The 14,127-nt window shown below is 39.6% G+C and overlaps 1 protein-coding gene across 1 annotated transcript in view; it reads left to right on the top strand.

Annotated features, from left to right (window-relative positions):
- Window positions 1–14,127, top strand: part of rtel1 (regulator of telomere elongation helicase 1) — a 31,804-nt gene that overhangs the window by 10,990 nt on the left and 6,687 nt on the right. Inside the window, exons 14-28 of the mRNA XM_030423273.1 lie at window positions 59–130; window positions 230–311; window positions 678–810; window positions 8,783–8,896; window positions 9,163–9,203; window positions 9,436–9,521; window positions 9,669–9,746; window positions 9,926–10,003; window positions 10,117–10,263; window positions 10,358–10,473; window positions 11,394–11,517; window positions 11,671–11,836; window positions 11,938–12,095; window positions 12,348–12,443; window positions 13,257–13,455. Coding sequence (XP_030279133.1) covers window positions 59–130; window positions 230–311; window positions 678–810; window positions 8,783–8,896; window positions 9,163–9,203; window positions 9,436–9,521; window positions 9,669–9,746; window positions 9,926–10,003; window positions 10,117–10,263; window positions 10,358–10,473; window positions 11,394–11,517; window positions 11,671–11,836; window positions 11,938–12,095; window positions 12,348–12,443; window positions 13,257–13,455 — 1,690 coding nt within the window. The remainder of the gene's footprint in view (window positions 1–58; window positions 131–229; window positions 312–677; window positions 811–8,782; window positions 8,897–9,162; window positions 9,204–9,435; window positions 9,522–9,668; window positions 9,747–9,925; window positions 10,004–10,116; window positions 10,264–10,357; window positions 10,474–11,393; window positions 11,518–11,670; window positions 11,837–11,937; window positions 12,096–12,347; window positions 12,444–13,256; window positions 13,456–14,127) is intronic.

Below are 14,127 nucleotides of genomic sequence, written 5' to 3'. Positions count from 1 at the left end.
AGTCTTTCTAGGCTTTCACTAGCAACAATAATTCCTCCTCTCGTACCTCTTTCTGCAGCTGGTGTTCTGTGGAGAACCATCAGAAAAAGAGCGAGAACTGCAGATGCAGTCCAACACAGCTCATTTTAAGGTGTGTGTTTACAGCTACAGCTACTGGCGGCCATATTGAAATGATGTGCATCATCACACAGTGACCGTGTGGGCTGTCTTATGTTTCTGTTTGGTTCAGGTTCACATCCATCAAGACACCAGTTATAACAAGAAAAAACAGAACACTGATGTGTGGTCTTCATCCTCATCAAAGAAAAAAGGTGATGATGCACATGATAGACACTGTCATGTGGGGTTACAGTATTCACACAGCCCTTTTATTCACACATTGAGTTTTTAATAGTGTCAGTAAAGAACAGCTTGTTCAAATGATGTCATTTAATTCTGCCGGACAGTTTGTGAAGCAGTGAGGAGTATCAGCTTTGTGCTTCAACTGTGCTCAGAACAGTAAAATCTACCCCAACACCAAACACTGTACTACTACCCCATCTCTAACTTATCTCAAAATTAATTAATTACCATACTGACACTGGATATTGCAGCCATTGATTCTCTGTCAATGAGCTGATCCACATTCTGAGTAAACCTGGTTAACTGGTCCCTGTACATTTCTTTGCACCCTGTAGGCAACATCCTGAGTTACTGGTGTTTCTCTCCTGGCTTCAGCATGCAGGATCTGGTCAGTCAAGGTGTTCGCTGCATCATTCTGACAAGTGGTACCCTCTCTCCCCTGTCTTCATTCACTTCTGAGATGAGAATGTAAGTTACCTGTCTGTCCTCAAAGCCCATATTACCTATGAAGGTGCACACTTGCATTTATTTACCACTAACTGGAGCTATCGAGACATTAATACATTTGACCCAAACACTGTATACTGCTAACTAGGATTGCACAGTATGGATTTTTTTCAGCTGATTACCTCCATCCATCCATCCATCCATCCATCCATCCATCCATCCAAATACATTTTATCCATAAGCGGCCTTTCAGGTCACTCAAGGACACTTTACAAAAACAAACAGCAGTCAAGCAGCAAAATTAAGTATATAAATGGAGTATACATAAAACAAATGAAAACATTACAAATCATCAGGGAAAGCAATTTTAAAAAGGTGAGTCTTAAGTTGTGATTCAAAAGTAGTAATAGATGGGCACTGGCACAAACTGTGTGGGAGAGCATTCCACAGTGTGGGGCCAGCCACACTGAAGGCCCTGTCACCCATAGAGCGTAGTCTACAGGGGGAATGGAGAGGAGACGGGAATCAGAGCAACGTAGTGAACGGAGTGGCGAACAGGGATGGAGAAGACGGCATAGATAGGGAGGTGCCAGGCCATGAAGACATTTAAAAACCAGAAGAAGCGTTTTAAAAGTGATCTGGTATTAGACTGGGAGCCAATGCAGGTGCTGAAGGGTGGAGGTGATGTGTTCCCAGGACCGTGTGTGAGTTAGGACTCTGGCAGCTGAGTTTTGGAAATACTGAAGTTTTTTTAGTCTTTGGTTGGGCAAACGGAGGAGAAAGCTATTACAGTAATCCAGTCTGGATGTAACAAAGGCATGAATGAGTGTTTCTGTGACAGGGTGAGATAGAGAGGGGCGGAGTCTGGAGATGTTCTTAAGATGGAAGAAGGCTGTTTTTGTGATGTTTTTGATATGTGATTCAAAGCAGAGTGTGGAGTCTAAGGTGATACCTAAGTTTCTAACTTCAGCAACAGTGGATGTGATGAAACCAGTGATGGAGAAGCTCAGGTGGGAGGTTTTGCTGAGAGTGGCTGGGGAAGCAATGAGGATGGCTTCAGATTTGTCCTGGTTGTGTTTGAGGTAGTTGCAGTTCATCCAGTTGTTGATATCATGAAGGCAGTCAATCAGGTTGGATGGTGGTAGAGTGTCTGATGGTTTCATGTGAATGTATAGTTGTGTGTCATCGGCAAAGCAGTGAAAGTTGAGTCCATGCTGGCGGATGATATGACCAAGAGGGAGAATGTAAATGATGAAAAGTAGTGGGCCAAGAATTGAGCCCTGTGGAACACCATGAGAAAGGGGAGATGTGGGAGACTTAAAGCTGCAAATTGACACAAACTGTTGTCTGGCTGTGAGGTAGGACTTGAACCCTAAAATAAGGTGCCAGTGATGCCAAGCAATGTTTCTAGCCGGTTCAGCAGAAGGGTGTGACAGACAGTGTCAAAGGCAGCAGTGAGATCCAGGAGGTTGAGTATGTTCAGGTGACCAGAGTCAGCAGCTAAAAGCAGGTCATTGATGACCTAAGTTAGTGCAGTTTCTGTGCTATGTTTTTCCCTAAAACCAGATTGAAACTCTTCCCATAGGTTGTAGTGTGACATATGGACCTGCAGCTGACTAACAACGGTGCGTTCAAGGAGTTTGGCGAGAAAAGGGAGATTGGAGATTGGTCTGTAGTTGTTAAAGTCCTCCTGGTCAGATCCAGGTTTTTTCAGTATTGGGGTGACAGCAGCAGTTTTTAGACAGGTGGGCACTGAACCAGACAGGAGAGATGTATTAATGATTTTTGTCAGCAGGGGGCAGAGCACAGGCAGACAGGATTTAGTCAGGGGAGTGGGCATGGGGTCCAGAAGGCACGTAGTGGGCCTAGAATTTGTGACGAGTTCAGACACAAATTGTTCATCTACAGCAGAGGGGGCTGAAAAAAAACGGAAAGGAAAAGGGCGGGGGGTGGTGAAAGCATTCAGTTGAGATGTTGTATGGTGTAGCTGCTGGTAGATGTTAGTAGTTTTATTGTCAAAGAAGTCCATTAAGTTACAGCACAGTTTAGTGGAGTTAGTTAGTTAGTTAGTTTCATTTATTGTCCACAATGTGGAAATTTGTCTTTAGTCTCATAAAAACAACAAGCAGGACGACAACAACAACAACACTTACACACAAACATCTTCAGGGCAAAAAGCAGGACAGCAGTGGCAGTTACATTAAAAACACATCAACAGGACATGGTGTTCAGTGTCCAATGGCATTCGGGATGAAGGAATTTTTAAAAATATTACGATTTGCCCTTGGTACTTTGTATCAGAGGGAAGAAGTTCAAACTCCCTATTGAGTGGATGAGAGGGAACGTTTGCTATTTTGACAGCTTTTTTCCTAAGCACTTCCTCGTACATACAACTTAATTGTTTCTGTCTCATCCCTATGATTTTTGAGGCTAGGTTTACTATTCTCTACAGCTTGCTTCCTTTTATGTTTAGATTACCGTACCACATTGCCATGTTAAAAGTTAAAATGTCCTCTATCAGGTTCTTATAAACTGTTTCCATAATATGCTTGCTCACTCTAAAGGAGCTCAGCTTGCGCAGTATGTGGAGACGTTGATTACAGGTTTAAAAAATATAGTCAGTGTTTTCACTGAAATTTAGGTTGCAATCAATATATGTACCTAAATATTTGAACTTGTTTACTACCTCTAGGATTTGTCCCTTAATTATAAGGGGCTGCACAGGGTCCTTTTCATGAAAGACAAGTTCCTGTGTTTTTGTTACATTGATCTCTAATGAGCTTTCATCGCACCACTTCTGGAGAGATGACACATGTGCTCTGTATACTTCCTCTCCAACTATGTCCCCCTTCTTCAATAAGGCAACCAGGGCCATATCATCTGCGTACTTAAACAAACAAAACTTTTCCAGATCTAGTTGGAATTCGTTTGTGTATATGGAGAAAAGTAATGGGGATAAAATAGTCCCCTGCGGAGCACCAGTATTCAGCACAATGATGTCGGACCGAGTATTATTGACCAGAACCTGTTGACGGCGGTCAGAGAGGAAGTCCCTAACAAGGTGGATAATACCACCGTTTACTCCTATATCAATACGTCTCTGCAGCAGGATGTGAATCTGCATGCTGATAAATCGATAAACAGGGCCCTAGCAAGGTGGGAGGAGACTTGAAGGTGCTTTGACAGGGTGTGGAACATACTGACAGTTGCGTCATCAGTTCCCCTCTGACATTTATAAGCAAACTGGAGATGATCTAAGCTGTTAGAAACCGACGCTGTCATTTGTCTGCTTATAACTCTCTCAAAACATTTTCCCAAGATAGAAGTAAGAGCAATGGGCCTAAAATCTTTTAATTCGGTAGCTCCAGGCTTTTTGGGGAGAGGCACGATATAAGACATTTTCCATAATTTGGGCATTGTTAGAGAATTGAGCAAATACTGGAATAACTCCAACACAATACCTTTAAGTCCATGAACATTTTCTTTTAAAACTCTACCTCTCAGGCCATCTGGCCCCGGGGCCGAGTTGGGCTTAATACTAAACAGGCTGGCTACAATCTCATGTTCATTGAGTGTAATAGGGGCATAACCCAAAATGGACCTACACACACTATCACGTTCAGCACTGAAATCATTCTTGTCAAAACGACTGAAAAAGACATTTAGATCGTGTGCAAAAGATGGAGAGGGGTGTGACGGGGGTACACTTTTGCTTAGTTTCCCTGCCCATCATCACATTTAAACCTTCCCATGCTTTCTTGGCATTTCCTGAGAAATAGTGATATTCAACTTTATCCTTGTATTCTATTTTTGCTTGACTCAGTTTAGATCTTAGTTCACATCTTTTTTCCTTAAGTAACTCAATATTGCCATTTTTAAAAGCACGTTTTTTCTCACGAATACATTCCTTAAGATCACTAGACATCCATAAATTGTTATTAAAAACAGTTTTTGTTTGAATGATTTTACTTTCATTAAACAACAGATAGGATGTAAAAGTGTTCATGAGGAGTGTCACATGAGTTAAGAAAAAGCCAGTCGGTGGTCTCCAACTCGCATCTCATCTCCTCCATACAGTCCTCAGTCCAGGTCTCTATTTCCTTAGTCACTGTCTTTTCCCGTCTCAGTTTAGCCCTGTAGCGTGGAAGTAGATGTATGACATTGTGGTCAGACTTCCCCAAGGCAGGCCTACAGGTGGATTTATAGGCGTCTGGTATATTGCCATAGCACTTATCCAGGGTACGTGCCAGGCGGGTCGGACAGTCCACGTAGTGATGTAGAGTGGGTAGATGATTGGACAGGTCACAGGAGTTAAAGTCCCCGAGCAACAGGATGGGTTGGTTAACTGCGCGGGACAGGGCGATGTTATAGCTCTCGGCTATCCTGGCCGCAGCTACCACGATGTCACGGAGGCAGCCAGTGGGAATTGTTTAGCCGGTTGGAGTAGGTTATTGATGGTGCGAAAGAGGGTTCTGGGGTTACCTTGTCCTTTAGCAATTATAGAAGAGTAGTAGGTGTTCTTGGCATGGTTCAGTGCTTCCTTGTAGGTTGAAACGTGGTCTTTGTAGGCTAAGGCATGAACAGTCAGGCCAGTTTTCTTGCTGAGACGCTCTAGTTGGCGACAAGCAGCTTTCATTTTCAGTTGTGAACCATGGTGCAGAATGGCGGAAAGACACATTTCGTGATGTAAATGGGGCATGGTGATCCAGTGTTTCTGAGAGGAGGACATTATATATTGAGACCAGATCTGTCTGGTTGATGAGATGGTATAATCACTGCTGAGTTGAGTGTCTAACATGTCCAGTAGAGATGATATACTTATGTTCTTGAGATCTTGAGATTTTGTGTGAGTATCGAAGTTGACAAACTATGAGAAATCTAGTGCATGGAGCAGGTTTAAAAACTCAGCAGCAAATGGGCAATGTCTATCTATCTATCTATCTATCTATCTATCTATCTATCTATCTATCTATCTATCTATCTATCTATCTATCTATCTATCGAGATAAGAGAGATATAGATGTATATAGATATAGATGTATAGGTATATAGATATAGATGTATAGGCATATAGATATAGATGTATAGGTATATAGATATAGATGTATAGGCATATAGATATAGATGTATAGGTATATAGATATAGATCAGGGGTACTCAAATACAAATCTTAAAGGGCCACAAAGATTTTTTTCAATGACTCAAAGGTCCATGTATTGAGGTCGGCCAGGCCACATGCAATAATACTGTAATATTCAAAACAAAATGTCCTTTTCATTCTAAACAACAAAATACGAACAAAAATAAAATGTAATTTCCATTTTAACATAAATCCAAATACGTAGTTGAATATTTCCTCTTTTGGTTTGCCTTCAAACATTGTGTCCATCACTTCATCATGCATTATTTTATTTCATTGTGACATAGATGTGATAAGCATCCTGCTTGCAGCTTGATATGACGATTTCAGTGCATTTATTTGTGTTGTGCTTATCTCTGAATTTTGAGGAAATGTCTCTTCAAAATTCCTATGCTTCGTCTCATAATGCCGTTTCAAACTGGAATTCTTCATCACAGCTTCTCCTGGCATATTGTAACGCCCCTTGTGGACTGTGGCGCAATGGATCTTGGGTATTCTGTCGATGTTGGTGTAATTATGATTCGTGAAAGTGTTTGTGAATAAGATGATATGTAAGATGGTTGTGGGTTAATTCACGTCATTTGTTCTTTGATTAAATGATGTTGAGTTTTTACAAGGATGATACAAATTTTGGCACCGTGAGTGAAAGGGTGTTTGCCAGGAGGAACTCCCCGTCCGTTACGCTACAGGTGATAAAGTATGATGAGACTTGCTAAAACATGTTAAACATCGTAAGTGTGTGTCACTGCTGCACTGTCAGATCCGTGAGTTCTGTCCTGGTCGGAGGGAGAATGAATAGAAGTTTTAAGTTCCTACTTCTATAAGTTGCCGATTCTCACTGTCCACTTTATTATAGCAGTTGACTTGGAACACGCCATTTCAATCTCTTGCCACCGGCAAAATGTGAATACGCGAACTGCTCCGAAAACGAAAGTGAAAGTTAAAAGTTGCGATCGCAGCGGTGAGTGATCCAGTTGTCTTTGTATCGTTGGCATGGAGACAAGTCCCGGTGTACACGTGCTGACCCAAACAAAACACATGGTGAAGGAATAACAGTACGGGGGCCACAAACAGGAGGCCGGCAGGCCGGATGGGGCCCGGGGGCCGCCTATTGAGGACCGCTGATATAGATGTATAGGTATATAGATATAGATGTATATAGATGTATAGGTATATAGATATAGATGTATAGGTATATAGATATAGATGTATATAGATGTATAGGTATATAGATATAGATGTATATAGATATAGATATAGATGTATATAGATGTATAGGTATATAGATATAGATGTATATAGATATAGATATAGATGTATATAGATGTATAGGTATATAGATATAGATGTATAGGTATATAGATATAGATGTATAGGGATATAGATATAGATGTATAGGTATATAGATGTAGATGTATATAGATATAGATGTATATAGATGTAGATGTATATAGATGTAGATGTATAGGTATATAGATATAGATGTATATAGATATAGATGTATAGACATATAGGTATAGATGTATAGGTATATAGATGTATAGGCATATAGATATAGATGTATAGGTATATAGATGTATATAGATATAGATGTATAGGCATATAGATTAAGATGTATAGGTATATAGATGTAGATGTATAGGTATATAGATATAGATGTATAGGTATATAGATATAGATGTATATAGATATAGATGTAGATGTATATAGATATAGATGTAGATGTATATAGATATAGATGTATATAGATGTATAGGCATATAGATATAGATGTATATAGATGTATAGGCATATAGATATAGATGTATAGGTATATAGATGTAGATGTATAGGTATATAGATGTAGATGTATAGGTATATAGATATAGATTTATAGGTATATAGATATAGATGTATATAGATATAGATGTAGATGTATATAGATATAGATGTAGATGTATATAGATATAGATGTATATAGATGTATAGGCATATAGATATAGATGTATAGGTATATAGATGTAGATGTATAGGTATATAGATGTAGATGTATATAGATATAGATGTAGATGTATATAGATATAGATATAGATGTATAGGCATATAGATATAGATGTATAGGTATATAGATGTATAGGCATATAGATATAGATGTATTGGTATATAGATGTATAGGTATATAGATATAGATGTATAGGTATATAGATGTAGATGTATAGGTATGTAGATGTATATAGATATAGATGTATAGGTATATAGATATAGATGTATATAGATGTAGATGTATATAGATATAGATGTATATAGATATAGATGTATATAGATATAGATGTAGATGTATATAGATATAGATGTATATAGATATAGATGTAGATGTATATAGATATAGATGTATAGGCATATAGATATAGATGTATAGGTATATAGATATAGATGTATAGGCATATAGATGTAGAGATAGATATATAGATATTTGATAGACACTATAGACTCGAGCCACAATCAATCCATAGGATAGCAGAATCTGACAACATGCGGTCTAAGCTGCACTTGATGAGGCACCGGCAACTCTAACAAGTTGTGAAAAGATAAGAGATGTTGAAGATCAGACCAGTACATGGCATTACATTGGTAGAAAAATGTTCATGCATGTATGTCGGTTACATTAATTCATACCCACATCTAATACAACCCTTTATGTTTGAATACCAAGAACATGCACACCAGAGAAAGCTGAAGAGCTTTACTAACCAAACACACCCCAGGAAAAGTTTTCCATAATATCCTGTTTAAAAGGTTCAAGCAAACCCCTCACATTACATAATGTTGTTGGATCAACCTTGATCCTGATCTGTTATGTTTCTTTTGGTTCAGAGAATTCAAAGTGAGTCTGGAGAATAGTCATGTGATTGACCGGGACCAGATCTTTGTGAGCGTCATTGACAGAGGCCCGGATGGAGTGCACTTAAGTTCAGCTTTTGACAGAAGGTTAGTTTTACAACAGTTACCCTTTTTTATAGTAACATTTTTGTCATAACTATGTAATTGCTACTAAAGTTGCGTCAGGCATATCCTGGTATGTGCTTTAATATTGATTCTTTGGTCCACTGTGGTTTATCGTGCCCTAGCTGGGAGTAGCAATACTGTGACCAGGGTATCTTTAGTATTTTAGTGAAATACTTGTACTCTACAGATGGTTTACTTTGTTACTGTGATGATGTAAATCAAATTGAGAATCTTTCCCTCTGTGAAAGGTTTGTTCCTGAAAACATGGCATCTTTGGGCAACACTGTTGGTAAGATCAGAATATATGTGTAACATTTTTTAAATGTATCCTGCCATGTGCATGAAGACATGTTTTTCTAGCTGAGCTGAGCATCATCAATGTTTGTGAAAATGTGAGTTATACCCAGTTCCATGTTCCACATGTCCTAGTTGGACAGGACTGTCATTTTGCATTGTGCCTATTGGATGATATGTGTCATGTCGAGATCATCACATGAATGGTTGCTGTGTTTTCTCCTCAGCCAACCTGAGCCGTGTGGTTCCTCATGGTCTGTTAGTGTTTTTTCCATCTTTTCCTTTAATGGAAAAAACCCTCGAGTTTTGGAGAGTGAGTGCAGATTTCAGCAAGAATCACTGTTTTTATGGTGTATTTTTGATGATTTATTTATTTTGGACATTCCAAAAGGTTTCTGGTCTGAATGTTGTCATGTAAAGTCAGCTACAATATGTTTGTGTTTGTGTTCTGTCTCACTAGGCTAAAGGACATGCAGATCGCATCGAAACTGTAAAGCCCATATTTGTTGAACCTAAAGGAAAGGGTACCTTTACTGAGGTGAATGTTTTACAAAATAACAATACATTCATAGATATATATTGTCGATTATGAAACCTCCATCAAGATAATTTCCAGGTCTCCTTAAAGATCTTGCATTTCATGAGCTCGTCATGGTGTGAGCTGCCTGGAAATGTGTGAGCGCTGATATCAACAGCTCATTTTGTGTCTTTTCTTAGGTTATGGATGGATATTACAGCAAGGTCAATGATCCAGCATCCAAAGGGGGAACCTTCTTTGCTGTGTGTAGAGGGAAGGTGAGGTTTAATGTTTGGGAGTCAGGATATGTTTTTTGTGTTTTTTTTAGCTATGATCATCACATCTAGGCTTTCGCAAACGGTTCCCTCTCATACCATTTCTATTGTGTCAGGCTAGCGAGGGTCTGGATTTTGCAAACACCTTTGGTCGAGGTGTCATCATCACCGGACTTCCTTTCCCTCCCAGGATGGACCCTCGAGTCATCCTGAAGATGCAGTTCTTGGATGAGATGATTCGGAAGAATACTTCGAAACTGAAGGTGAGAGGAAAAAGTTATCTGACAGTCACAGATGTTGATGCTGTTTCTATGGCTAAGTGTTATTTTATTTGTGTGTGTGTGTGTGTGTGCGCAGTACCTTTCTGGCCAGCAGTGGTACAAACAGCAGGCTTTCCGAGCTGTGAACCAGGCCATCGGGAGAGTAATTCGCCACAGGGAGGACTATGGAGCCATATTCTTGTGTGATCAGAGGTCAGACACGGAGCTGGCATGTCACATCTTTACTTCTTCTTCATAGACCTTTGGCCCTCATGCATGAACCACTCATAACAACAGATTTGTTCATGAATGAGTTATGTGAAACATTTAGTTGATTATTTGAAGAGTCATGATACCACATCCCACACTAGTTTCTGCTCTTCCATTGTGGTAATCTGCTGCCCTTCCTGGTTTTACATATTAATGCTGAATATTTTTTTTATCTGTCAGGCAGACAATACAGGGTTTTGAAGACATCATGTTTGACTCTTAAGAAATTATGATGAGCATTTTTTCAGAAGATTTTTGACATTTTGTACATTTAACAACTTATAGCTTTATCCAGAAAGGAAGCAGCAAATTAATCAATAACAAGTATATCTTAACATCTGTCATAGTACAACGCTGTCCTAACTCTTTTTATTGTTCTGGGGACTCTATTAAAACTATACTGCTTAATGTTGCCCACAAATTGTAGTAAAACTGGCAACCTTGTGTGACACTTTCATTGAGGCAATAATGGTAAGGGTAAATTAAGCAAGGATTTTATGAACTTGGAACACTCTGAACAAACCTGATGTAACCTGACCATGTAGAAGAAGTTAAGAATCAAAATGCAAAAATGTTCTTGGATGAAGCCTAAAGTCTGGATTGTGGTGACACTGCTTCTACATGCTGCTGTAGTGCAGCTCAGGTGGTGCTGCAGGGCTGCCTGCAGGAGTTGGTCCTCATGACCACCCTGCACCTTTTATACTTTTATGTTACAATCTTGGAAAATAACTACATAACAATGTAGATCCAATATTTCCCATAATGCAAGGGTATAGTGTTCTTCATTGAACCCTCCCTACCATTTCAAATCCCACTTCCTTCGAATGCCTCTTAGCTACAGTAACATGTGACTTTCCTCCCAGGTTTAAAAACTCTGATGCGAGGGCTCAGCTTCCATCATGGGTCAGGCCTTATGTGCGTCTGTATGACGGCTTTGGGAATGTGGTCCGTGATGTCTCTCAGTTCTTCAGGGTTGCACAGAAAATGGTAGGTTCTATTCTCATGATTAACTGTTCAATGAATCACTGTCCTGCTGTAATAACAAAGAAACAGACAGTACTGTGCCGACAAAAGCCTCCGAACATTGGACCTGATTGTGCCCTGCATAATGGCAGTTGAATATGTATTTAAATTTGCCAGAGGCCTGTGTTAGAGAAGAAAACTGTAGCAGAGAGCTGTGACACATTAAGTCTGCCAGACACTCGGTCCTCTGGCTTCGCTTCCTGCTCATACTCCCAAAGCTCCAACACCCAAAAGGCCAAGGTGCTGGACACCCACCTTCCCAGCCTGAAGAGGAGGAGACTCAGTAAGCAGAGGGATAAAGGGACCAATTGCATGCCAGTATTTCACAGAGGAAACATTTGTTGATGATTTTTTTTTTCTCTGTTATCTTGGCTTTGTGATCAGATGAGCAAGCTGGAGCCAATGGGATGGCCAGAATCTGTATTGAGTATGAGTGTGAGGTGAAGGAGAGTCAGAGAAGACCAGCCAACCTGCTAGATGCTCTGGAGCAAGGTGACCACGGCATTGGAGAGGATGATGATGCTGTTGTTGGAGAGGAGAAGGTAGCTGTATTCTGTCCTGTTTGGAGTTTGTGGAAAAAATGAGGCTTGTGTATACAATTGGCAATTTAACTGTGGTAAATGTCTGGTACAGTACCATTATTGGTAAGCTTCATACTATGCTTTACAGCCCATGCTTGACATGGGCAAGTACAACTATTACTGATGCCTCAGACAACAATGAGACAAGGTACATTTTTTTGTATGACAGTTTCCTATTCATTCAATTATTCAATTGTGCTTTGTCTTTTTAAGGCAAACCGTTTGTCCACACTGTCCCTTCAACATGACAAAAGGATGGATGATGAGATGCGAGGAGGCAAACGTAAAATTAGATTGGTCCAAGAACAGGTACATGTTATGTTAAAGAACAGTAGCACTGTTCGATTTACTATTAACAATACACCATAATGTAAGTGAGACTTGAACAAAGGAGTTGCACTTCTAGGGCCCGGTTAAGACGGTCTGTAGCACAACATCTAAAGCAAAGCAAATACTTTAAGACAGGATCAATCGGGACAGCTGCTTCACTCCACACTTTATTTTAGAAGCTAAAAGTTTATAACTACAGCTTTTACTTTTGCTGATTAAATGTGCCACAATATTTGTTACAGTGACAGTACTGTGCACATGGGAAAGTTTAAAATAACTGGTGTGACCCGCCTCTGTAGTCGCATCTTACTATCTAAATACTGCGCTCTTTAAATAGCAGGATACAGACTTTGACTTTAGACCAGCTTTTTTTGGGTCTGTGGCGCAGGTGCATTCTGCTACCTTGAGATAGCAGTCTGCCAACAGTGCACCTTTAACATAAACACACCCAAATGACAACTGCGTCACTCTGAAACTAGAAGTCACCAGATGTTATTCTGACTGAGTTGAGTTGACACTGACCAATTTTTCTATTAAGTTATGACTACAATCATTTCATTTATTCATATTTATGTTGGTATCCGTGTGTTTCATGTGCAATGTGAATTATATTTTCAATTTTATTTCATTTACAGAACAAGTACATTGTGGTTGTTGAAACTGATATGGTCTCAATCAAGTTAGTTAGCTGTAACTAATATGTGCTGCAGATATCTATTAATAAGTTGAATTTAAAAATAAATGAATAAAGTGCGTTAGTAATATGAAAAGTTTTGTCTGTCCTTGTCAAAGAAAAAGACCAGGTCAGAGGAAAATAAGGACAGCAGGGCAAAGACTTTTCTGGCAGAGATGAAGAAGTCACTGAGCCAGGTCACCTTTGAGTGCATCGTACAGGCACTGCAGACCTACAAGAAGAGTGACAACCTGGACGCCCTGCTGACTAAAACCACTGTCTTATCTGAGGATGCTAATACTCACAGCCTGCTCCGGGGTAAGTCTTCTGCTCAACAACACAGCATCTGCTGCAGCCTGCACATTTACGGTGTGAGTTTGGATCTACCAGACTGACATATCTTACTAACTATTGGACAGAATGTGAAGAAATGTGTTTCAGCGATCATGTTTCCCTCAGGATGAATTGTAACAATGTGGTGATCCTCTGAGTTTTCATCTTATCTAGCACCATTATCCTCAAGGCCTGGTTAATAAAATAGTTTTCAATTCAGATCAGTTTTTATTTGAATAATCTGATACCTTATCTGATATCATAAATATGTTATAGAATCCCAAGATCTATCTTTCAGTATATGTGCTGATTCTGTTAGCCTATGTTAGAATGCTAATACCCTAAACTAACGCTGCATACCATTCCAAGTAGAAAGTAGATATTTCCAAGTCTATTTTTCTGACTTCCAGTCTGAAAGCGTTGCAGTGCATCTGCTTGGGAAAACATGGACGTCTGCTGCAAATGGGTGATTGAATGGCAGATCTGCAAACCTCACAAGCAACTGCAAACGCTGATTTAACACTGAGGGGCACTCAATAAAGCACAGTAGGAGCAGGCTCCTAATGCAAGCTATCACAATGTTCAATTAAGCACAAATCAACTGAATGAAAGTGAAAATCAAAGTGTGTGTGAGAGCGCGCTCAACTAACAGAGGCG

The sequence above is a fragment of the Sparus aurata genome, chromosome 7 (genome assembly GCF_900880675.1).
Source record: "Sparus aurata chromosome 7, fSpaAur1.1, whole genome shotgun sequence".
Taxonomy (NCBI): Eukaryota; Metazoa; Chordata; class Actinopteri; order Spariformes; family Sparidae; genus Sparus; species Sparus aurata.
Note: the sequence above shows the minus strand (reverse complement) of the source record. Positions and strands in the feature narration are given on the sequence as shown.